General features: G+C 46.3%; 2 protein-coding genes and 2 non-coding genes across 4 annotated transcripts; 3 read left to right on the top strand and 1 right to left on the bottom strand.

Moving 5' to 3' along the window:
* Positions 1-161: 161 nt before the first annotated feature.
* Positions 162-11,235, top strand: TCP1 (t-complex 1). Its single transcript, XM_002925339.4, has 12 exons — positions 162-379; positions 1,164-1,249; positions 1,444-1,572; positions 4,106-4,203; positions 4,577-4,687; positions 4,995-5,176; positions 5,564-5,690; positions 8,773-8,948; positions 9,340-9,463; positions 9,769-9,961; positions 10,096-10,259; positions 10,936-11,235. The coding sequence occupies exons 1-12, from the start codon at positions 316-318 to the stop codon at positions 11,150-11,152; spliced, it is 1,671 nt and encodes a 556-aa protein (XP_002925385.2). The 5' UTR covers positions 162-315; the 3' UTR covers positions 11,153-11,235.
* On the top strand, positions 4,353-4,492 carry LOC117804265. The gene has a single exon (XR_004628612.1). It is a non-coding gene; the product is annotated as a small nucleolar RNA SNORA29 (small nucleolar RNA).
* On the top strand, positions 9,522-9,650 carry LOC117804261. Its single transcript, XR_004628608.1, has one exon. It is a non-coding gene; the product is annotated as a small nucleolar RNA SNORA20 (small nucleolar RNA).
* ACAT2 (acetyl-CoA acetyltransferase 2) lies at positions 11,146-24,173 on the bottom strand. The gene is made up of 9 exons (XM_034669406.1): positions 24,018-24,173; positions 23,348-23,482; positions 20,438-20,619; positions 18,827-18,944; positions 14,303-14,446; positions 13,341-13,463; positions 12,587-12,741; positions 11,951-12,061; positions 11,146-11,543 (listed from the first exon to the last, which is right to left on the bottom strand). Exons 1-9 carry the CDS (start codon positions 24,070-24,072, stop codon positions 11,373-11,375), a joined length of 1,194 nt encoding a protein of 397 aa, XP_034525297.1. The 5' UTR covers positions 24,073-24,173; the 3' UTR covers positions 11,146-11,372.
* Positions 24,174-24,589: the final 416 nt, after the last annotated feature.

Raw genomic sequence — 24,589 nt, 5'->3', positions numbered from 1 at the left:
AACTTCCGTTCTCCTGTTGTCGCGCCCTTCTTATTCGCTCTCTAATTGGGCAAAAATGCTGAGCCCGCCCTCTCCCGGAGCCTCACTTCCTGCTCTTCCGCACTTTTCGCTCCCCCTCCCATCCCTTCTTTCTTTCCCGCCCTGCCCCGCGGCCGGGCCGGGGGAGCGGTGTTCCCAGCAGTCCCCGCGGCCTCGCTTGGGCCCGTTCCACGCCGTAACTGCCGTCGCCGCTGCTGAGGCCGCCGCCGGGCTTAGGGACCCAGACGCTGGTTGCCCGCGGTGAGAGTGAAACTCGACGAGTACCCCACCGCGAAAATGGAGGGGCCTTTGTCCGTGTTCGGAGACCGCAGCACTGGGGAGGCGATCCGCACCCAGAACGGTAAGGGCGAACGAGACCTGGGCCGGGCCCACGGCGGTGCGGGCCCCCTCCCGGCTCGGGCCGCGGCTGCGGGCCCAGCTCCTTACTTTTCTCTCCCGAGAGAGGGCCCGGGGTCCGACCGCGCGGGTCTCGCCATTTCGGGGCGGGGCGGCTGCGTGTGGTTGGCCGCGGATGCCCGGGCCCTGGAACTGGAAAAGCGCTCTTGGGCCTGGAGAGTCCGCTCCTCCTGTGACACGTGCCGGTCACGCCTCGAGTCCCCTCTGGTCCGGATGCCCTGAGCCTGGTTCCGATTCTAACCAGCATGAGCATGTATCTCAACCTTTGCGCCTCGTTTTAGGTCCATTACGCAGAAAAGACTAGTCTTAACTGTACGCTTTACTGATGAGTGAATGGCCGCAATCCAGATGACTTGCTCATTGCACCCCACTGGTTAGAATCTGTAGTGGATGCCGGGTACTCCGTGTCCAGGTCGGTTCTGACCCATCGCTGACAGGTTTTTACGGTGCAGTTGGTTGAGGAAATTTCAGTTGAACGTTAACCTGAGTGGTACCTAAAATGAGTTTATTCTAGCAAACGATACGAATTAAGACATTTGTTGTTGAATCTCTTTTGAGGGCGTGTACACGTTGAAGTTACTGATGTCTGTCCATCTTATTTTAAGTAATTAGGATAGATTTGTAGATTGGGAAAATCTGGAGGCTGTTGGATGTCATTTACTATAAGCCGGCATGGCTGTCATTTGGAGCAGTGGATTTAATTTTTTTTTTTTTTTTCATTTCTGCAGTTATGGCTGCGGCTTCCATTGCCAATATTGTAAAGAGCTCTCTTGGTCCGGTTGGCTTGGATAAGATGTTGGTGGATGATATTGGTGTAAGTACATCTGTTTGTTACTTGAAAGGAAAATAACAGTGCTTAAACATCTAGCTATGTGAATTCTCTGTTTTTATCAAAATGCTGGGGTATTGGAAGGTGTAGTAAAGGTGATAATGGGTTTGTGTTAATTTAAAGGATGCCCTGTGTTTACCGGTGATTGTGTTGTTTTTTTTCTTCCCTGCAAATCTTAGGATGTAACCATTACTAATGACGGTGCAACCATCCTGAAGTTATTGGAGGTTGAACATCCTGCAGCTAAAGTTCTTTGTGAGTTAGCTGATCTGCAAGACAAAGAAGTGGGAGATGGAACCACCTCAGTGGTAGGTAGTTTGTCACCTGAGTGATGGCTGTAGATTAGTTGTTTTCCTAAAAGTGAACTTTGAGGGGCACCTGGGTGGCTCAGTCACTTGGGCATCTGCCTTCGGCTCAAGTAATGATCTCGGGGTCCTGGGATTGAGCCCCGCATCGGGCTCCCTGCTCAGTGGGGAGCCTACTTCTCCCTCTGCCCCTCTCCAGTACTCATGCTCTCTGTCCTGCTCTCTCCTGTTCTCTCACGTGAATAAATAAAAGAAAAAATAATAAATAAAATTGAACTTTGACAAAGTGAAGCCATAAGTAAGTCATTTGTTTCTGAGTCAGAAATAAGTTACATACTTAAGGGGGAGAAAATTTAAGTTGTTTCTGGGATAATAATTCAGAAACAAGTTGAAAATCAGTACTTACTACTAGTTTGTACTATTTAAAGGAGAGAAATTTAAGAGATAATATAGTTGACTCACTTTAAATGTGGGTTATCACAAGTGTCAAGAGTTTTTTAGCTACAACAATATTTATACATTACATACAGAGGTTTTTTTGTTTTTTGTTTTAAGTTCTGTTTCTTTGTCGCCTGTGGGTGGCTCAGTTAAGCATCTGACTTGATCCCAGCTCAGGTCTTGATCTCAGGGTCCTGAGTTCAAGCCCCTCGTTAAAAAAAGTTTTGTTTTCTCCTCTCACTACCTGAAACTTAGAAGTTCCTAAAAATCTTCCCTTTATAACTAGCTAGGGGAAGAACGTTACTGGCTTAAAAAAAAAAAATGTATTTATACTAAATGCTAATAGGCAATCTTGTGAGTTCAAAATGAGAGTGCAAGAAAGTAAACATGAACAATAACATGATGCAAACTTCTCTAAGACCACCCAGCAAACTGGTTAGTGTGCTTTGTAGTATAGAAACACTATTATTTGATAAGGAACAAATAATTTGCTCTAAAGAAACAGGCAATGGTTTGTGGGGAAAATGTTTATATTTCTAGGGGCGCCTGGGTGGCTCAGCCCTTAAGTGTCTGCCTTCGGCTCATGTCACAATCCCAGGACTCATGATCCCAGGGTCCTGGGATCAAGCCCCTCATCTGGCTCTCTGCTCGGCAGGAAGCATGTTTCTCCCTCTTACACTCCCCTTGCTTGTGTTCCCTCTCTCACTGTCTCTCTCTGTCAAATAAATAAATAAAATCTTTAAAGAAAAAAGAAAAAATGTTTATATTTCTAGATGAAACTTCAAACCATCAAAGAACAGAATCTACCTTTTCTGAAATAACAAAAAAAGTTTTTGTCTGTGTGACTTGTTTATAATATTATTTTATTTTTTTAAAGATTTTTTTTTAATTTTTATTATTTATAAGACAGAGATAGAGACAGCCAGCGAGAGAGGGAACACAAACAGGGGGAGTGGGAGAGGAAGAAGCAGGCTCACAGCAGAGGAGCCTGACATGGGGCTCGATCCCACAACGCCAGGATCACGCCCTGAGCCGAAGGCAGACGCTTAACCGCTCCGCCACCCAGGCGCCCCTATAATATTATTTTAAAAATAAAGTATTATAATTTCCCCAGAAGCAGAGTTTTTGATGTTTAATGTCTTTAGAAGAATGATTTTTTTGTTTTATTTAAATTCAATTAACTAACACATATTATTAGTTTCAGAGGTAGAGTTCAGTGATTCATCAGTTGCATCTAATATCACATGCCCCCCCTTAATGCCCATCACCTAGTTACCCCATCCCTCCACCACCTCCCCTCCAGCAACCCTCAGTTTGTTTCCTATGATTAAGAGTCTCTTACGGTTTGTCTCCCTCTCTTTGTCATCTTACTTTGTTTTAACCTCCGTTCCCCAAAGATCCTGTATTGTTTCTTAAATTCCACTAGTGAAATCATAGGATAATTGTCTTTCTCTGATTGATTTATTTGGCTTAACATAATACCCTCTTAATTCCATCCATGTCCTTGCACATGGTAAGATTTCCTTTTTTTTGATGACTGATATTCTATTGTATGTATATACATATATGTGTGTATACACACACACCCACACCACATAGAAGAATGGTTTTTAAAATAAACCAGGTAATAATCTAAAGTAGTATAGGTTATAGGAGTCGTAGAGTCTTCAGCCGGTTTCTGTCAAGCACCTGATCTGTACAGGTAGTGGATGTGTATGTAGTTCTCTGTTGTTGTTCTGCGCAACTGGTTTGTAAGCCAGAACAGTTTTCTGGCTCCAGTCAGCCTTTGGCCATTTGCATATAAAACACTGTGTGCAGGGTACCTGGGTGGTGTAGTCTGTTAATTGATTCAGGACATGATCTCAGGGTTGTGAGATTGAGCCCCATGTCAGCTGCATGCTGGGTGTGGAGCCTGCTTCAGATTCTCTCTCTCTTCTGCTCTCAAAAGAAAAACTGTACAAATAATTTTTTTCTCAGATTCCCAATAACTAGTTATTCACCATCGGCATTGTGGTCGATAATAGCGGGTCATTTTAGTGTTTTTACATATGCATCGCACATGTTTTCGGACTAAGAGCAATGAATGTTTTCTCAACAGGTTATTATTGCAGCAGAACTTCTTAAAAATGCAGACGAACTAGTCAAACAGAAAATTCATCCCACATCTGTTATTAGTGGCTATCGACTTGCTTGCAAGTAAGATTGTTTGCATTCAGGGAAAATTTTACATTATGTTATAGTTGTAAACAGTTTTGTGTTCTTTAAATGTTGTTAACGACTGAATTTTATTTGGAAAAAGTGCTGTTTTAATAGTAACAGTTGAAATAAGAAGCGCTAGTGTGTTTTTTCCCATTTGACTACCACATTTTCTCCCAATAATAGATTTTGGTGGCTATGCTTATGGGATAGATTAAAATTGCCATGATCTGAAGAGGGAGGATTTATTTGTGTCCTCCTCCTATATGAAATGGCCGAACAGAAAATTGGTGCCTAAGACATTTTGACACTGTGATAAAAAAGTTTGAGTCATGAATTTATAAAAATGTTTTCTCCCACACGCTTCAAACAGGGAGGCAGTGCGATACATCAGTGAAAATCTAATTATTAACACAGATGAACTGGGAAGAGATTGCCTGATCAATGCTGCTAAGACATCCATGTCTTCCAAAATCATTGGAATGTATCCTTGTGATGGTTCAGTCAAGTTTAGCCTTTTATAGAAGTAAGATGTTGGTTAGATTTTGTGCTGAGTGATACTGTATTGAAATTGTTTGCTCCCTTCCTTTTCTAGGGGGAGCGAGAATAATAAAGTGTCACAGTACTATGAATTGCAAGCAATGATAAATAGTACTCCAGCATTTTGATGGCGTGATTAATGCTGTTTCTTTGATGGGATTGCTGAAAGGAAGTGCCTTTGAATTCCCTTGATTTTTGTGTGCACCTGTTGTCCATTCCATGTCTCTTGTTCTCCTTAACTCTTGGCTTAGAAATGGTGATTTCTTTGCCAACATGGTCGTAGATGCTGTACTTGCAGTAAAATACACAGACGTGAGAGGCCAGCCTCGCTATCCCGTCAATTCCATTAATATTCTGAAAGCCCACGGGAGAAGTCAGACGGAGAGCATGCTCATCAGCGGCTACGCGCTCAACTGTGTGGTGGGGTCCCAGGGTAAGGCTTGGGATTTGATCCTAAAGGCTAGAATTTGCTTTCTGTGGACTCTGCACTGTATACATCCTTAGGTGAGCTAGCCAAGACGAGCACTGCCTGTTCTTTAGGAAAGCCCACGGGAGAAGGAAGTTGTACATCCAGGTTTTCAGTTTTGCTTGTGTAACATCACATAAAACTTAGGAAAAATGCAAGTTAAAGAAAGTACATGTAGAGGCCATAAAAATTTGTTTGTAGGGTTAAATGTAATAAAAATGTAAATTTCTATGTTTAAAGATAGTATAATTTAGTATTTCTTATGACTTTTATTATGCTTTAAGAATAGCTGTATTTTATAAAATGTAACATTGTTACAGTTCTTACAAAGGAATTTAATATGTTCAATTATAGGCATGACCAAGAGAATAGTTAATGCAAAAATTGCTTGCCTTGACTTCAGCCTGCAGAAAGCAAAAATGAAGCTTGGTGTACAGGTGGTTATTACAGATCCTGAGAAACTGGACCAGATTAGACAGAGGTATGTTGAGAGATTATTTTTGACCTTTGAAAGAGGTGTTTGTAAATTATACTTCTGTTAGAGCAGGTGACAGTAAAAAAGTATACTGAAAACAAGGAGTGGGGCACCTGGGTGGGTGGCTCAGTCCGTTAAACATCTGACTTGGACTCGGGTTGTGATCTCAGTCCTGAGATGGAGCCCTAGGATGGGCTCTGCACTCAGCAGGGAGTCTGCCTGTCCCTCTGCAACCCCCCCCCGCCCCATGTTCCTGCAGACTTTTAAAAAAATAAATAAAAACAAGGAATGTTATACTTCCTAAGTAACAGCAAGTAATCAACCAGTTTTTAGGTAGCAGGGGATGGTGATGATGTAACTGGATTATTTAAGTGTGGGTGTCTTGGAGGACTTGAAAATTTATTTTTTTAAAAACATGTTTATTTTTTTTTAAGATTTTTATTTCTTTATTGGGGGGATGAGGTATAGGGGAGAGGCAGAGGGAGAAGCAGTCTCCCCGCTGAGCAAGGAGCCCAATGTGGGGCTCCATCCCAGGACCCTGGGATCATGACCTGAGTCAAAGGCAGACGCTTAACCGACTGAGTCACCCAGGCACCCCGAAAAATTAATTTTTAACCTAAGTCAAACTTTGCTGGAAAGTTAGAAAATGGTGGTGACTGGGTGTTTTAAGATAGATTCGGGTGATATAACTTCTATGTAAATTTTGATTTTATGCGTGATTAACATTAAAGATCTATCCAGGAATGTAATCCCTCAGATAAGCAGTATAGTGTTGATTGAATGCTTGCTGAGATGCACCAGGCGCTGGGGGATACTGCGTGGTTATTGATTGGTTAGCATGCTCAAGACTGCCTGCTTCCACGTGACCCATATCATTCACATATTTTTTTAATGGTTAGTTGGTTTGTTACAAAATAAAAAAACAGTATCTGACCCAAACCTGCAAGAAATCTTTGCCAAGAGCCAGGCATGCTCTCACCTTTTAGATCCGCATACGTACTTTTTTTTTTCCCTATAAACAAATTGTCCTTTCTTCCCCCGAAGGCCAGTCCCTCTAGTGTTAAGCGTTCTCAAGCTGCATCTTCAGTTACTAATTCTGTTTGTCACTCCTTTTCTAAATTCCACTTGCAGTCACTTTGTAGATCTCTTAACCGGAAGTAAACACCTTCTGCTCACATCCTGCTCAGCTTACTCCCTGTCCTTCCCCCTTTCTTCACAGCTGGCTGTCCCAAGTTGTTTTTTTTTACACAAAAACTGTTCTCTGATACTTTATTTCTCATCTCCTTCTCAGTTCTATTCTGTTCTCCAGTGGAGGACCATTTGCTAAGGTCACTAGTGGTCCTTAGTGTAAAATTCACTAGATGCTTTGAATCTTCATTTGACCTTTATCGAGCTGGTGACTAGTCCCTTCCTGAAACACTGGAGAGATGGGGAGCGGCTTTGTGAGACTGCGCCATCTGTATCCGTTTGCCTAGGCAGCCCCGGGGTCTACTCTGCTGTCCCCAGGATAAATCTTGTCACTCCTAGGACTTCGATACGGTTTCTGTGCTGGAGACTTCCAAATCCACTTTCGCCGTGTTAGTGATGAGGACCTCAGAGAAAGCTAGGAAATACCTTAATTCCTCTTTTTACCTCATGCCTTTCTTCTAATCTCTCACCAGAACCACTTGACTTTATCATCAAATTAAATCTCAAATTCATCTACTTTCCATTCTCTTGCCCAGGCTGCCTCTGGGTTTCACTCTTGTCCTCTCTCCCAGACTATTTTCCATACAGCAGCCAGTGTTGACCTCATCCCTTCCAAGAGCAGAGCTTTTTGTAGGTTTCACATTGCTCTGAGGTAGACTTTTTAATTTCTTATATTTTTTTTTTTTCCGCTGTGGTCTGACCACACCTGGAACTTGGATCCACCAAACTCTTACCCCTGTGGTTCTTAGTAATGTTCTTCCCTCTGCCTGCTGGTTTTGAGGGTTAATTTTTTGCTTATTCTTTAGCTGGTCAGAAACAAAAGCAGCTTTTGTTTCTCCTTCGGTCTAGATTCTGCTCCACGTTCTGCTCCACCGTGAGTCCCTGTACTTGCTCTTCCTGGGCCTTAGCACCGCGCGTGTGCGTGCGCGTGTGCGTAGGGCTGACTGTAAGCTCTGAAGGTGGAGCCTGAAGGACGTGCTTGGCATCGCAGCTCCTGCCCACAGTGGCGTGTAGCTCAGTATTCACAGGGAGGGTAATTTGAGATTCGTCCTTAATTCATTCTACTCTAAAATCTTTGAATGGTAAGTGAGATGGTTTCATTGATCCATATTTTGCCTTTTTCACTTTTTCCCTCCCCACAGCTTGCTTACGATTTCCGTCCTGTGTCTGCCCACCTCCTGGCAGCCTCACTTCAGTAACACTGAGGCTTCAGATGCACCTTTCGAAACTGAGCTCTTTCACATCCTGCACCCTCTTACTCCAGGAGTCATTGGCTGACCCTCCCCATCAGCTCAGCCATAAACTGAGACTTCTGTTCAGACCATCTGTTCTCATCAGGCTCTCCAGTTACCACCTCCTTGCCTCACTCCTCCGTCTTTCCAGTGCAGTCTCCACCCTCGCGTCGGGGGAAGACACAGATTTGATAATACTCTTATTTAAAAATCTTAAACTTGTTAACGGTCCACACTCTAGCATCCCTATGAAAGGTTTTCCATTTTCTGGTCCTTCTGGCCATTTCAGCACCGCACCCCTCTTAACTCCAGACATTTAGGCTTTCCTTGTCTCACCTGGGAGGCTGGCGTCTGGCCTCTCACCATCTCTGCGTTCCGTCGTAGTAACACCTTTCCAGAGCATGGTTGACTGTTTCCCTGCCAGACCCCTAAAGAAAGACCCCTTTCTTTTTTGGTTAGAAACTCCCATTGGGGTGGGGGAGACAAGTGATAATTTTCAATTTTTTGAATTTTTCTGTAAATTAAATTTTGGTCAAAGAAGGGAAAGAATGTTTGATGTACTTTACTGTGCAGTTGTTTCGTGGAACGTACTTAATGGAAGTTAGAACTAGATTAACAACACAGAAGATAACTTTGGGTTACTACCCAGATTCTTCCTGTCTCTGTAGAGAATCCGATATCACCAAGGAGCGGATCCAGAAGATCCTGGCTACTGGTGCCAACGTTATTCTGACCACTGGTGGGATTGACGACATGTGTCTCAAGTATTTTGTGGAGACAGGCACTATGGCAGTTCGAAGAGTTTTAAAAAGGGACCTTAAACGCATCGCTAAAGCTTCTGGAGGTAGGGCCTCCGATGGCTCCCAGCCACGGCATGTCACGTTACATGTTCACCAGTGTGTCTCTTGATGTTGGAATGTCCTCACTAAGCAGCTTCAAAAACGTGAAGTTTTTATTTTTACTGCTTACTCCCTTAATGCTCTGTGCTACAGATCCGACTTACAGAGCCGTTTTTCACGTTACTGGAAAGGTTCTTAACCTACTGAATTTTTTTTACCTCAGAATGACATAGTTCCATGTTAGGATAAAAGGACAGTGGTTTGTCTGATGCCTAACTGTAAACCTGAAATTTGCATCTATACATTGCTTTTATCATAAATGTTTCTGAAGTTAAGACAGGATATGAAAACATTCATGGGAAGACTGTTTATAGACCTTTGCCGTTATTTTGATAGCAACTGTTCTGTCAACCCTGGCCAATTTGGAAGGAGAAGAAACTTTTGAAGCTTCAATGTTGGGACAAGCAGAAGAGGTGGTACAGGAGAGAATTTGCGACGATGAGCTGATCTTGATCAAAAAGTAAGCTGCTGCCTCAGTTTCGAAGCTGTACAGGTTTTATTAATGAGAAGTAGCCCACCTTCCCATTGATTTGCTGCTCTAGTCTTCCGGTGCTAGGAGCGGTTATACGCATGGGAGAGAACAACGTTAGGCCGTGGTAGATGGAGATGAGTGACCGTCTCATCGCTCCTGCGCGGCCCGGACACTGCTTCTGTGTCTGAGTGAACTGTCACCAGCATTCAGTTAAGGCGCTTACAGTGAACTTCTGTGTAGTTTTAGTTTATGAAAGTACTGATGTAAGAATTCTGCTTTTATCTTTTCAATAGCACCAAGGCTCGTACGTCTGCATCAGTCATCTTACGTGGGGCAAACGATTTCATGTGCGACGAGATGGAGCGCTCTTTACATGATGCGCTCTGTGTGGTGAAGAGAGTTTTGGAGTCCAAATCCGTGGTTCCAGGTGGGGGTGCTGTGGAAGCTGCCCTTTCCATATACCTTGAGAACTACGCGACCAGCATGGTAAGAATGTCCAGTCACGTGTGTTTTCAAGAGGGCAGGGGACACCATCTTTGGCATTTGGTTAACGTGCCTTCTCTGAGACCTGCGCGGCTGCTGGGGGTTTTGTGAAGACGGCTCACTGTCTGTCTCCTCAGGGCTCTCGGGAACAGCTTGCTATCGCGGAGTTTGCAAGATCTCTTCTTGTTATTCCTAACACCCTGGCGGTTAATGCTGCCCAAGACTCCACCGACCTGGTTGCAAAGTTAAGAGCTTTCCATAACGAGGCTCAAGTTAACCCAGAACGCAAAAACCTAAAGTGGTAAGCATTACGGTTCCCTTGCCTTTTTCATGGGCATCTGTGTATCCTATGTGTTAGTTTAGCTTTGTTTTAAATTCAAGGAAGATGATAGCTAGTGATTATATTAGCGTGGGTGTATTTTGAGTTAGCACCTCTGATTCCCACATCTCTTCATGCTTCTCTGGGTAGCCCTCAGAGGCAGAGAGGGGATTGTTTGGGGTGGTCTGAATCTTTTTTTTTTTTTTTTAAGATTATTTATTTATGAGATAGAGACAGCCAGCAAGAGAGGGAACACAAGCAGGGGGAAGTGGGAGAGGAAGAAGCAGGCTCCCAGCGGAGGAGCCCGATGTGGGGCTCGATCCCATAACGCCGGGATCACGCCCTGAGCCGAAGGCAGACGCTTAACCGCTGTGCCACCCAGGCGCCCCTGGGGTGATCTGAATCTTAAGAAGTCCCTGTTTAAGATGTTAAATGATGTTTAGAAATAGTATTTCCACTGTCCTCTAACCTTTCTACAACTCCTTCGGTACTTCTTGTCACTTGTAATCAGCTTCTGCCATCTTAAGGGGTCTACCGTGAGGTCCCAACATTTCCCAGGGTGAACATTTGAGTGGAGTGGCCGGATTTAAAGAGCTGGAATGGGATAGGTCTACATTGTATAAGAAGTGATTTAATAGTTTTTTTTCCTAAATTGCAGGATTGGTCTTGATTTGATTAATGGTAAACCTCGAGACAACAAACAAGCAGGGGTGTTTGAACCAACCATAGTGAAAGTGAAGAGTTTGAAGTTTGCAACAGAAGCTGCAATTACCATTCTTCGAATTGATGATCTCATCAAATTACACCCTGAGAGCAAAGAGGACAAGCATGGAGGTTACGAAGATGCCGTTCACTCGGGAGCCCTTGATGACTGATCTGCTTTCTCTTTTATTTATAACAATGTTGGATGCAATTCTCTTGTTCGAGTATTACACATTAAAAAATAACAAGCTGTCAAGCCTTGGCTTCTTACAAAAGATGGTTTCCATACTCACTTTGGTCCTGTGATTTCACATACTGTAACTTAGTACCTCATTAGTTTAAAAAGAGATTAGGTTCCAGTTTAATTTAGGCATGATTAATTATTAAGCAATTTCATCCTCTCTGAACACACATCGCTATGCCCATCCCGCCCCCGATGCACAGTGCAGCAACACCGCGACGTCCACCCTTTCGCTCCATCGTGTGTAACAGGGTAACAAGAATCCGACAGCCAGATGCTCCAAGAGGATGGCCCAAGGCTATGGCCCCTCCTTGAATGTTGACCTAAGGGGCAAAAGATACATACCATTTATTCTGTGGACACAGGATAAAAATCCTAAATTATCTTTTCCCTTTGAACGTTACACCAGTAAACTACCCTTTCAAATTCCACTTTCGTTTTAAATGCTTAGGAACTTCATAACCTGTGACGTCCACCCTGACTACCTTACTAGTTTAGAAGAGTCAGAATGCTCTGTTCGTGTCAGAAGTAAATGAATAAGAGCCCAGGGGTTTTGCCCTGGGAAGCAAATAACTCCTGAGTCCCGGCAGGAGCTTCCCAGTGTCTGCCAGTACGGCCAAAACCTGCGACCCTATGGAGCTCCGGTACCTGGGTTTTGCTGTCTACAATCAAGTTTGCATTGCAAATGTTCATTTGCAAGCTGTCCTCAGGACTGCCTGCTCAGGTTTACCTTCTCTGGGTTTAATCCAAGTTCTTTAGTTATTGCAACAGAGAGGGCTGCAAAGGCTTCGTTGATCTCAAATATGTCCACATCCTCCAGGGACCAACCTGCTTTTGCAACCTAAGGGAAAAATTAATGGAACAGAGGTCTAAAAACCCAGGTGGAATCTTAACAGATACCAGAACAATATACTACATGATACTGAAGGATCTCTTAAGGGGTCCTACATGAACCAAGTAATACCAATTCTAAGACATTATGGATAAAACATCCCTCTGGATTCTAAAAGTTTTGAAACAGTAACGTGTTAAGTGTCGGTGAGATGACCTAGGTGATTTATCAGTTCTGCTAAAAAGCATGTGACCCAAATGTTCTTGGCCATTGTCTGTGGTAGGGAAGGAGACCTGAGATACAACTACATGATAAGCTCATTGAAGGCCAACAGGAAGACTCGTAAAAGGGAAACAGCAAATGAGATCTGACAGGAAGAGACAAAAGCTCATCCTTGGCATATGGAGTGGAGAGGATCTGAGCCAAGACTGAAGAAGGCGGAACTGAAAAGGGAATTACAGGGTGTTGGTCTGGTCCCAAAGAGGTGTGTTCTACCAGCAAAGAACAGGTGCTAACATTCAGAATGAAACTCACAGCTTGCTTTATCGCTGGAATTGGTCCTGTCCCCATAATGGAAGGCTCCACACCGACTTGTGACCAGGAAACAATCTGTGCTAACGGTGTGAGCCCTCGATTAGCAGCCTCTGACTTCTTCATAAGCACCACAGCCGCGGCCCCGTCATTTATTCCTGTAAAACAGGAACGTCTTCAATTCTGAAATGCTCATTAACTTGAGTTCTGTACCTGTGTCTACTCTCTCTAACACCTGAAGACACGTGTTCAATTATTCTTAATACATCTTGGCAAAGTCATTTGCCATAACTCCTACCGTGTAATTAGAAATGCTAAGTTTGGTAATAGGACATAAGTGACCACAGGACATTCTAACCGAGAAAAGTGGACAGATTAAAAGACTGGGGGAGGGAAGAGTAATGAAAACAAAGGGAAGAAATAGGCTTGCTCTCACATAAGGCGTTGGGAGTTTCTGGTTTTGGACAAGCACCGAGGTAGATGATGAAACGCTGTGGTCCCTAATTTGCTTTCTCATCTGTATGTCCAGTTAGGATGTTGGGAAGTCAAATCCATTCGTTAATATATAGGTTAAGTCGAAAACACGGCGATGCTAAGTGACGGTCAAATACAGAGAAACTACATCTTCCCTTCAAGATACTAAAGATCTTAGCATCCCCCAATATGTGCATAAGTAATTAATGAAATGAAAAAGGCATGAATTTGGTAGACCTAGCAGAAAACGGTATTCCCCCAACTGCCCTTCGGGAAATCGAACCTGAAGCATTAGCTGGAGTGATTGTTCCCGTCCCATCTGTAAGAAAGTAAGGCTTCAGCTTCGATACGGCTTCCATGTTGCTCCCATGGCGAGGAAACTCATCTGTTTTCACTTCAGTAAGACCTGAACAAAGGAAAATGAATTAACCAAGATTGGTACGGAGATGGCAGTGAGCGTGCTAGGAATGGGGGAGCCCTCAGACACGATATGTGAGGCTTCAGATTTGGAAAGAAGGTTTATTACAAAATACTTTCACTCCAACAGGAAAGTGCACATAATAAAAGTTCCATGTTCAAACATCTTATAAGCACTGTCCTCGTGAGATACTTTGAGTGTTTTCCACATCCACAGCCCTTTCTGAGGAAGGCAGTTCTTCGTGCGAAAGGTTGCTAAGACGTGGGGTGTAGGACTGAGCTGGTTACAACTGACGGGATGAGGGAACGTCAAAGCCCATCTCATAAGGGTTAGATGTAAGCAATGTCAGTTATGGGTCATGGAACAGTTATCAGTAACAGCACTTTGACCGGAGCATTCCATATCGGATAACAGCAAAGGACCCAAAAACGTGCACCCTCAAGAAATATGATTTGTATACAGATACATACAGGAAATTATGGATGTTCACTTCTGAGATTTAGCCTGTAGGGGCAAAAGGTCAGCTGTTGCCTCTTAACAACCATGAGCCAATGTTCCAGTTTCTCACATAAAACCTGCTCTATCTACAGAATGGTGTGGACACTCTGGGACCGGGAGTGCTCAGTGCTCACACAGTGTCCCATGTTCTTCACCCTCCAGCACCGCATAAACATGGCCCCCACCCCGCCATTTTCAGACATATCCAAGATCAATTTTTCCTTTGCCACCTGAAAGACATAACTAAGACACAATGTATAAACATTCCTGTATATTATTTTTTGGAGTATTACTCTTGCCTATCAAACCATTACGATCTATATACTCACCTTTTCTAGAAGATACAAAAACTGGTATAATCTCTTTGTCAAAGTAGCCAGCTTTCTGTGCACTCTCTGTCCTGTTCTGGGACAGAACCGCAAACTTGTCCTGATCTTCTCTACTCACTTGCCATTTTTTGGCTACATTTTCAGCTGTGAAAGAAAATCATAATAATGAAGCAAAAGACAAAACATTTTCAGGACCTGGCTTTCCACCTGTAAGCAAGCCCTGCCCCCCGCGCTCCTGTACCAGCAGGCCCGCTGTCGGCCTCCCGCTGCCGACGAATTTGGGAAGGCTGCAATGCCTCTTAAGAAGTCACTTTCTTTCTCTTTGCTTCCCTCCTTCTCTTTTCCTTTCCATGTAACTGCAAACTTTCAGAAATGGCCTTTATGCAGACTCGCCAACTGTTTATATTTTTGCCCCCACTTACTTCATCATTCTCTCTCTGAACCATCTGAGAAAAAGTTATAATCATGCCTCTTTCTCCTTAAATTTTAGTTTCGCTGTATATTTCCCCCAAACGGCCATTTTCGTACATAAGCACAGCTCTCAAAATTGGGAACGGTAACACTGACACAATCCCATTATCTCACTCTTGGCCCATATTCAAGTTTCACCTTGCGAAGCAGTGATGTCCTTGTGGCTAATTTGTACGTTCGGTCCAGGATCACGCCCTGCACTTCACTGTCGGTCTCTTTAGTCTCTATTGAGAGAAGCTCCTCACGCTATCTTTGTGTTTCTTCACCTTGATACTTTTGAAGAGCAGAGGCCAGTTTTTTTATCAAACATCTCCAATTTAGGTTTGAGGTTTCCTCAAGATTAGATTAAGATTTTGCAGAGAAGCGGGTACCCACTGACATGACCTTCTCCGTGACTCTATCAGGATACCTGGGGTATCAGTTTATCTCAGGTGGCGTGAGCTTTGATCACTTGGTGAAAGTGTCTCTACACTGTGAAGTTAGTACTTCTCCATTTACAATTTTTTTTAAAGATTTTATTTATTTATTTGAGAGAGAGCAAGTGAGAGAGAGAGAGAGAGAGCACAAACGGGGAAAGGCAGAGGCAGAGGGAGAAGCAGACTCCCCGCCGAGCAGACGGGGGGCTCGACCCCAGGACCCTGGGATCATGACCTGAGCTGAAGGCAGATGCTTCACCAACTGAGCCACCCAGGTGCCCCTCCATTTATAAGTAATAGGAAGTTATGGGAAGTTATTTTGACATTATGAATAAACGTCGTCTTCATCATCCAGTTTCACCCGCTACTTTGCACATTCATGATTTCCCAATTCCAACCTTCCTCTGTACGTGGTAACTGGCATCCATTATAAAGAGCTTTTCCCTCTCTCCATTTATCGTCTTGACATCACTATGGACTCAAATATTTTCACTTCATTTAGTAAGTCATATAACCCATTATTGTCATTATTTATTGTGAGGCTCAAATTGTTCAAGACTTGGGCAGTGAGAGTCCTTCAAGCTGGCTCCCGGGTCCCTTTGACATGTCCCCATGTGCTCTCAGCCCTTATCTGCTTTGTAGTTGTTCTTGGAGGGGACACTGGGAGCCGTCTCTGCAGTGAGGTCTGTGGCACATCGGCAGCACATGCATAGCCGAGTAGCTGACCCAAGAGTCAAGGGGACCCTCATGGAGATTTCCGGAGCTCCTTTTCTAGCTCTCTTCTTTCCAGTACTCTCCCCACAAACTCCAGGCATCTCAGCAGCTCCAAACTCTGACCTCTGCCTCCCTAGTTCAATGGCCACCATCCCCCCAGGTAGAAAATCAGTGATAGTGGAGTTTTCCCTTCTTTCAAGGATCTCGGGGCGCCTGAGTAGCTCAGTCGTTAAACATCCAACTCTTAGTCTCAGCTCAGGTCTTGATCTCAGGGTCATGAGTTTAAGCCCCATACTGAGCTCCACGCTGGGCATGGAGCCTACTTTAAAAAAAAAAAAAAGAGAGAGAGAGAGAATCTCAATCTTTTTTTTTTTTTTTAAAGATTTTATTTATTTATTCGACAGAGAGAGAGACAGCCAGCGAGAGAGGGAGCACAAGCAGAGGGAGTGGGAGAGAAAGAAGCAGGCTCATAGCGGAGGAGCCTGACGTGCGGCTCAATCCCATAACGCCGGGATCACGCCCTGAGCCAAAGGCAGACGCTTAACCGCTGTGCCACCCAGGCGCCCCGAGAGAATCTCAATCTTATGACTGACTGCATTTGAGGTAAAGTTGGGGCTGGTGTCGGGGAGTCCCCCACTCTCATCCAGGGGAGCCCCAGAGTGGCCCCTGGGGAGGGGACCCCAGAAGAAGGGCAAGAAATTGCCCTGGGGGTGAAAGCGAGGCGCTCTGCTGACCTGCCCCTCCCTCATCATGGGATCCTATGAGGCGAAAAGAGGGAACCCGAGGCCCCAGTGCCCTGACAGGAATCTTCAAACATCCGTCTCAACTATTTCGGATGCTGCCCAAACCTGGGGTCTATTACTTCCCCGAGCCAAGATCCGAACGTGGACACACTGAGAACATTGGGCAGGCTGGGGCTCTGTGACATGACTCAATCCTGAACGACCCTGGGGGCTCAGCATGGATCCAAGAGCACAGGATCCTGGTCTGCGCCAAGTTGGTGGAGCCGGCCCAAGCCCAGGTGGACTGCCAGTACCTTGTCCTTGGGGAACTCAAAGGACATGTTCCTCCATATAAATCTAGAAGGGAGGGTTGCTCAAGGCTGACAGGAGGAAAGAGCTGATAGGCATCAGACGGAGGCTCCGTGGGGAAGGCCCGGGTGCTGACTTGTGTGGAAGGAATGCATCTGCCCTTGTTGGAGCCAGCCCTCCAAGAGCAGAGGAGGAACCAGCAAGAGAGGGAGGGCAGCCAGTGAAATGGCAGTTCCTGGCAACTGTCCCCCACAACCCGCTCCTGAGGCCAAGCCCACTGGAGATGCCTACGCCACTGTGGAGAACATGCAGGACCCTCCCCAGAGTGACAGCCTTTGTCTAGAGCCAGAGAGAAGGGGGTTGTGGGGTGGATGCTAATTTGGATTGTTCTAGACATCCCCCACCAGAAGCCTGCAGGAGGCTGAGCTGTGGGGTGATGGGGGCTGAGCCTCAAGTGGAAATATGGAAGGTTCTGGAAGGTCCTCATGAATAAGGGCCCCAGCAGGGTTTAAAAAAAAAAAAAAAGGGAATCTCAGTCTTACATGATTGTTGGTTGATATCTGAAAACAGTAACTTGATACATTTTAACCAATTTTACATTTGTCTATATTAGGGAGTCTAGTCTTCACTACATCATAGGCTGAATCTTTTTTTTTTTTTTTTTTAAAGTAACAGAAATTTATTTTCTCCTATTGTGGAGAATAGAAGTCCCCGATGAGGGTGTGAGCAGGTCTGTTTTCTCCTGAGGCCTCACTCCCAGCCACCTCCGAGCCGGGTCCACATGTGATCTCTCTCCCGGGCTCACTTTTCCCGTACTTCGTCCTCTTCTTCCAAGGACGCCAGTTAGACAGCATTAGGGGCCGCCGTAAAGGCCTTGTTTTCACGTAATTACTCCTTAAAAGGCCCTAACCCCAAATACAGTCATGTTCTGAGGTCCTGGGGTTTGGGCTTCAACATGGGACCTTTAGAAGGTCCTAATTCAGCCCGTAACACCTCAGAAAGGGCTTGGGAGCTGAATTTTCAGTGACAGCCTCCGGTGATGTTGAGACAGTTGGCTGTCATATCGCACTTTACGAACCTCTGGCCCGGACTCGACGACCAGTAAGACCCCGGCCAGGCACACGCAGAGGTTGCCATGCTGTGGCCACACTCTCCAGCCGTCCCTGCTGCCGCTTGTGCCCACAGTGCCCAAGACGCCTTAGCTTCTCACTGCTCCCCACGCCTCCACGCCGCTTGGCCTCTGCCTCGACACGCACTATCCTCTCTGCTTAGAATCTTGCTCTTTCCCCTACTTTCTCATCTGACTCCTATCTGATTTCTACTTCTCCTAGACCCAGAGCCATTGCCACACACATTTCAACAAGGGTGTGTAACCTTGCAGGGCTTGTTTCTTCAACTCTGACACGAAATATCCCTTCTGTTCTTGAGCTTTACGAACGTTCTCAACGTGGGAAAGACAGGAGCTCGTTTGACTTTCTGGCTGCTCCGCCGGTAGCCCTGAGCCACAGGCGACTAAGGCAGACCGGGTCGGACAGCACGAAGAAGGTGGCGTGGGCATCAGAAGTACCCGTTCGCCTCTGATACTGCCTCGGCCACAGAACCTCAGTTCATGGGCCCTGGTTTCTTCCAACGGTAAAACGGGAGATTGCTCAGAGCTCTGAAGCCCCACCCGCCTCTAACCTTCTGTGCCGGTCAAGGAGTCACAGGGGGAACATGCTATTTCCTCAGCTGGGCTCATCCAAGTGGAAGGAGCCCCTGCCATCAGTGAGGCAGAATGAGCAGGACATGGTCCCTGCCATTCAAGAGGAAAGCACCTGCCAAGCGGATGATCATAGGATCTTTCGTGAACCTTTCTGCATGTAGTCTGTTTGCCTTACCTGTGTAAGCCTTACCTGTGATGCCCATGTGATAGTTGTGGAACGCATCGGTAAGCCCGTCACAGAGTATGCTGTCGGCCAGTGGCACTTCCCCAATCTTGACTCCTGCCCTCAAATGAATGAAGTGAGGAGCCTGGAACAAGGAATACAGACGGACTTAGGACCCTGTGTCACTAGCCCTCTCCGTAGGATCCCACTCAAAACTACCCAGTGGCTCCTCAGCCTTCACCTAACCCCCCTGTGACCCTTCTCCCCAGTTCTGGCCCATCCTCTTCCCCACCCAGGGTCTGGGGCATGGAGACCCCTGGAACCAGCACACTACTCTACCCTGCCTACTCCTGAGAAGCTGTTCCTCTCCTACCTATTTCCATTTACCACCAAATCCCTCCGTTCTGTGTCCTATTTCCTTTAAGACCTCATTTATTTTTTCCAAAGAGGCAACTAGTTATCTGTTAAATGAGGAGCTCATCTAAAGGCATAAATGACGCTAACAGTGTCTCACTTATTTTGAGAAAAGACATAATGCCTATAGTGAGAATAATCAGGTTGCCTAATTAACTAATGGGAAGGGACTTCCGGGTGGGGATCTTCTTAACTGCCACCAATTCAATAGCAGCTATAACAGAATGGAAACACTTGGAGTCAGAAGATCTGTATTTGAATTCTAGCTCTGGGCCTCAGTTTCTTGATCTGTAAATTGGGAATGAAACCACCCACCCTCCCAGGGCTGTTGTGACTGATGTTTAAAGCACCTTGTGAAGTTCCACACAGACGCTAGTACAGTCCCATCAGAATCACTCCAACCCTGTTCGCTACCTTCAACTTACCTCCTCCTGGGCCTCAGCAACTGCTGAGTAGAATCGGCATCTGTCTAAGGGATCCCTGGGTCACACCCTGAACTGCCTGTAGGAAGCAGGGGATACACTTTTTCCTTTTCACTGCCATGCCAATTTGAGGGATGGACCTTGGTGAAACAAATCCCGCCTGGTCCTGTTTTCCACATTCTATGCTTCCAAACGGTCAACCAAATTGGGTCCCTAGGGTCCTCCTTGTCAAGTGCAGGACAGTAAGTGAAAACATCTGTTTTTTACTTTCCCCCACAACAAGAAAAAAATTTGAGATGAAGGATACCAACTGACTAATGCTATAGGTTTAATTCAAGAAATATTTTATGCTTTCATAACATTTTAGAAAAAAGTGTATTCTGTTCCAATCACACTGGTTGACAGGCTTTTTCTACAACCTGGATTTCCCATGCAACTTGGAAGACGAATTAACAACCAGGTAGAGGGGCACCTGGGTGGCTCAGTGGGTTAAGTGTCTGCCTTCGGCTCAGGTCCCGATCCCAAAGTCGTAGGATCAAGCCCCGTGTCAGGCTCCCTGCTCAGTGGGGAGCCTGCTTCTCCTTTTGTTCCTCCCTCCCTCCGCTCTCTCTCTCTCTCAAATGAAGAAATAAAATCTTTAAAAATAAATAAATAAAACCACCCAGACAGCGATCAAGGTTGAATCCCTTTTTTCTGTGCGTGTTTGGTTTCAGCTCTGATATGAGTTCGTTTACTCCGCTATGGCATGGACATGAGTGTGTTAGTGAAAGGTCAGCGGCAGCCATCTCTCCAGAGGCCTTACCTTGCTCATACTTTCCATGCCTCCTGCAACCACAATGCTGGAGTCTCCTATCCCTATTGACTGGGCTGCAAGACACACGGCTTTCAGGCCTGACCCACAGACCATCTGGCAGCTCCACGCTGGAACAGAGTAAGGGATCCCTGCACCCACACTGGCTTGTCGAACAGGATTCTGCCCACAACCTGACAGAGGGAACACAGAGACTTATCAGCAATCAAAGAGAAGGACAAAACTTTTAGATGAAAGGGCACAGAAATCAGATCAACAACTGGGCTCCTGTCACTTCCCAGTCAAGCTGAACCAAGCCACACTCCCAACCAGGCAGAAAAAGGCCTGTGTCCACTCTGTATGTGCCAGTCTAGCCCCTAAATACAGATTATCCTGTGCTTCTGGATATAAGCTTTCTTTTCCACAGGGAAGTTATTAATTTCATAAGAGGGAAACGTTCTTCTGGTGATCTTTCAACAGGGCTTGAATAAGCACGCCCTTTTCTACACACAGGGCAGAACGTGGGCATTATTCATTCTTCTAACTAGGGCTCTGTGCTTCCATGATCATGGCTTAAGACACCCGGCACGGTAAGAGGGTTACTTAAAGAGGAAAACCTCTTCCCTTCCTTGATATTCATCACACACGGTTAACTGGTTATGTAACAAGACATGTACAAAATCAGAACTGAAAAATACCTTTCTGTAATTCAACTGTGAGGGCTTCCCTCAGGGAATGGGAAGAAATGCATCACACACATAACTGTAGCACAGAATGGAATGGAGGTGAAAGTTTCAAATATTCTCAGTACCCATTGTCTATTATCGAAGGATCTATTTTTTTTTTTTAAGATTTTATTTATTTGACAGAGAGAGACAGCTAGAGAGGGAACACAAGCAGGGGAAGTGGGACAAGGAGAAGCAGGCTTCCCGCTGAGCAGGGAACCTGATGCGGGGCTCAATCCCAGGACCCTGGGATCAGGATGTGAGCCAAAGCCAGACATTTAACGACTGAGCCACCCAGGCGCCCCGGAATCTACATTTATACAGTTGTCACTCCATTGCCAATTTCAGATATACCCATACCTACCACCTTTCCTCAGTGAGCTTGTTAGCAAAAACGAGCAAATGGGGCATAGACAAAAATTTAGAGATTATATTCATCACAATGTTCTTTATCTGGGATTAGACTGGTAGCCTTGAGGCTGAGGCCAAAAACAGACACAGGAAAAATTATTAAAAAGACAGAATGAGGGCCGCCTGAGTGGCTCAGTCAGGTAGGCGGTCGGCTCTTGATTCCGGCTCAGGTCATGATCTCAGGGTCCTGGGGTTGAACCCCAGGGCAAGCTCCAAGCTCAGCGGGGAGTCTGCTTGAAGATTCTCTCTTCCTCTGCCCCTTCCCCTGCTCATGCACAGACTCTCTCTCTCTCAAATAAATAAATCTTTAAAAAAAAAAGAATCAAAATACCTCTGAATTAAACTCACAGCATGTTAGTTAATAAAAAGGACAATATTAAGGCTCCTGCTTTCGAAGCTACAATTAATTACATATGCATTTAAGTAAATAACTCCTACATAAAAATATTAGTGTTTATCCATAACCCCCATCTTCAGGATGAAGAAATGAGTGTTACACATAATTAACTAACAGCCTGGCATTTAGCAGAATATGAGCTCCATGAGAAAGAGGATTTCTACCTGATATGAATACTGCTTATCTCTAGGGGAAAGAATAGTGCCCGGAGCAATATTTTTACAGGTAATATTTTTACAGGATTGTGGTGGGTACCTAGCTTTAAGGAGTAGGACAGATGAGGGCTCAAATACTAGCTGCACTTCAAACTGTGTCCCTCAAAATCTCATTTACTTATTTGCAAAACGGAGATAATGTGATTCAATGGACTTACTGACAGGATTCAATAACGCAGTGAAAGCACTAAGCACAGTGCTTTAACGGCCCAGCATTCAGCAGGCCCTCAATGAACACAGCTGGTATTTGTATTATAATTATGCGGAGATACCAGAGACGACAGATGTGGAAGAGCTAACAGAGAAACCAGCATGACGGACCCTATGGCAACCGAGTAAGTGTGAATCGTGGTCTGGGAAGGAAGGAGGATGCGGGCTGAAGGCAGCCAGTCTGAGAATATCACATATATTAAAGACCTTGAGAGTCATGAGAAAGTGGTAGGCTCCAACTTTACGGCCGCTAAGGACAGTCTGAGAAAGGAGAATCAGGAATTGGAACTACCACCTTATAAAGCGAATATACCAAAAAACGGGCCGGGTCTCAGATAGGGTAAGGACAAAAGTTGGTTGTACGTGCACGTTACCAATTAATACTAGGAACAATTAGAATTTATGCTGAGTGAGCATGAATCTAGTTATTAATAACTAACTAGGAATTGTCAGTGGTCACTGGTCTATAAACTCAGTGGGAACCAGAAGTGAGACTGGAGCACTCGGGTCACTTACTCGCCCATCCAGGGAATGAGAGCTCTGTGAGGAGCGGGAAGTGAGCCTTATGGGGCCCGGGGCAAGGCCCTTACCTGTGTTTTGAAGCCCTATACCCAGCACTTAGCACAGTGCAGGGCACACAGGGGGAATTCATACATTTTTGTTGACTGTGTGACACTTCAGGGGCATATGCAGGGCTGCGTATACTTTCCTGTGGGTGAGGCTGGGCCTGGTTCTAAAGAATGAAAAGCCAGTGGAGGCCGGCGGTCTAGTCTAGGAAACGCCCAGGAAAGTCGCGGGGTGTGAAGCTTGGCAGGGGGGCGACCCGAAGAATCCCAACAGAGGGGACTCCGTGAGCAGATCTCCGGAGTTAAGAACTTCAGTTTCGGGAGCGGGAGGTGTGACGGGGGTGTTGATGGGCTGCTTCCGATGAACCTAACCTGCGCCGGGATCTCTGAAGAGTTACCTGCTGCCAAAACGTGTCCAAATATGACCTCCGACACCTCTTCGGGAGCCACAGCGGCTCTCTTCAGGACTTCTTTGATGACAGTTGAGCCCAGGTCATGGACAGGGACGGTGGCTAAGGCACCATTGAAGGAGCCTAGGAGAGAAGGGAGGACGGGGGCGATGAGGGCGCCCAGCGCGGCTTGTCCGGGGTCGGAACGGACCCGCGAGAAACCCACCCATCAACTTCCCAAGCGCCAGCAGATGGGCTCGGCCCACGCTTCCTTAACAAAAGGGGTCGAATGTCTCGCGCGCCCACGGGCTTTGAAATCTTTACACGGCTAAGCACCGGCAGGCAATTCTCAGAAATCCTCCATTCACCAGCGCGGCCCAGCTCGGACCACCGAGGGACCCCGCCCCTGCGGCCTCAGGGCTGACATGGTTCCTCCAGGAGCGGGCCAACCAGAGGACTCGAAAGAGAGCGCCTACCTTCGCCAGCCAATGGGGGAGCAGAGCGGCACGGTGGTTCTACCCGGGGATCCAATCAGAGCAGGCGAAGCGGAGTGAGCCTCACCGGGCGAGGATGGGGAGGGGCTGCCGGCCGAGGGGTCCGGGATGGCGCGGGGTGTCGGGATGCAGGGGATCCCAGGGGTTCCGGGGTCCCCGCGGCTGAGCCGCCACCGCCCACTTACCTACGGCGGTCCGCGCCGCCGAGACGATGACCACGGGATCAAAGCCTGCACTCATCCTGCCGCACGAGCACTTCTCCAGCTGCTGCCGGCCGGGCGCTGCGGGCGAGTGAGGCAAACCCTTGCTCAGCCGCTTACAGGCCGCGCCGGGGGGCGGAGCCGTAGGCTGCCCCGCCTCCGTCTCCGCAGGCGCCAGTGAGCAGGCGCGACGGCTGGGCGCGAGGGTGAGGTCGGCCGTGAGGGGGCCGACGCAGGGAGCGGGCCCGTGTACCCGCAGGGCCCCGGCCGAGACACACACCCATCTCAGACCCTTATTCGAACACCCGAGTTGGAGTTGACGTTTTTGTTTTGGGGGGCAGGGGTGGATTTTTTTGAACTTAGTGTTTTTCGAGTCATTGAAAAGTGGGGGTGACAGAATAGTACCCCACGTTCAGCCCAGGACTCGAATCCCAATGGCGAGAATGTGGGTACAAATCCTGACAGCTGCAGGCCTGCGGGCGGTTCTTTTGTGTGCTTCTGCTCTTGTGGCTTCCAAAGCTCCTCTCCGTTTGGCCTGGGTGCCAATGATAATCCGT

Source organism: Ailuropoda melanoleuca, chromosome 10 (assembly GCF_002007445.2).
Source record: "Ailuropoda melanoleuca isolate Jingjing chromosome 10, ASM200744v2, whole genome shotgun sequence".
NCBI classification, from domain to species: Eukaryota; Metazoa; Chordata; class Mammalia; order Carnivora; family Ursidae; genus Ailuropoda; species Ailuropoda melanoleuca.
The sequence above is the reverse complement of the archived record's forward strand: the minus strand, read 5'-3'. Positions and strand labels throughout refer to the sequence as shown.

Coding starts and splice junctions, on each gene's coding strand:
- TCP1 (XM_002925339.4), top strand. CDS start 316: ATGGAGGGGCCTTTGTCCGTGTTCGGAGACCGCAGCACTGGGGAGGCG. Junction 1,250..1,443: donor TGTTGGTGGATGATATTGGT/GTAAGTACATCT, acceptor TGCAAATCTTAG/GATGTAACCATTACTAATGA. Junction 10,260..10,935: donor GAACGCAAAAACCTAAAGTG/GTAAGCATTACG, acceptor CCTAAATTGCAG/GATTGGTCTTGATTTGATTA.
- ACAT2 (XM_034669406.1), bottom strand. CDS start 24,072: ATGAGTGCAGGCTTTGATCCCGTGGTCATCGTCTCGGCGGCGCGGACC. Junction 23,483..24,017: donor GGCGGCGCGGACCGCCGTAG/GTAAGTGGGCGG, acceptor CTTCTCTCCTAG/GCTCCTTCAATGGTGCCTTA. Junction 13,464..14,302: donor TTTTGTATCTTCTAGAAAAG/GTGAGTATATAG, acceptor TCCTTTGTTCAG/GTCTTACTGAAGTGAAAACA.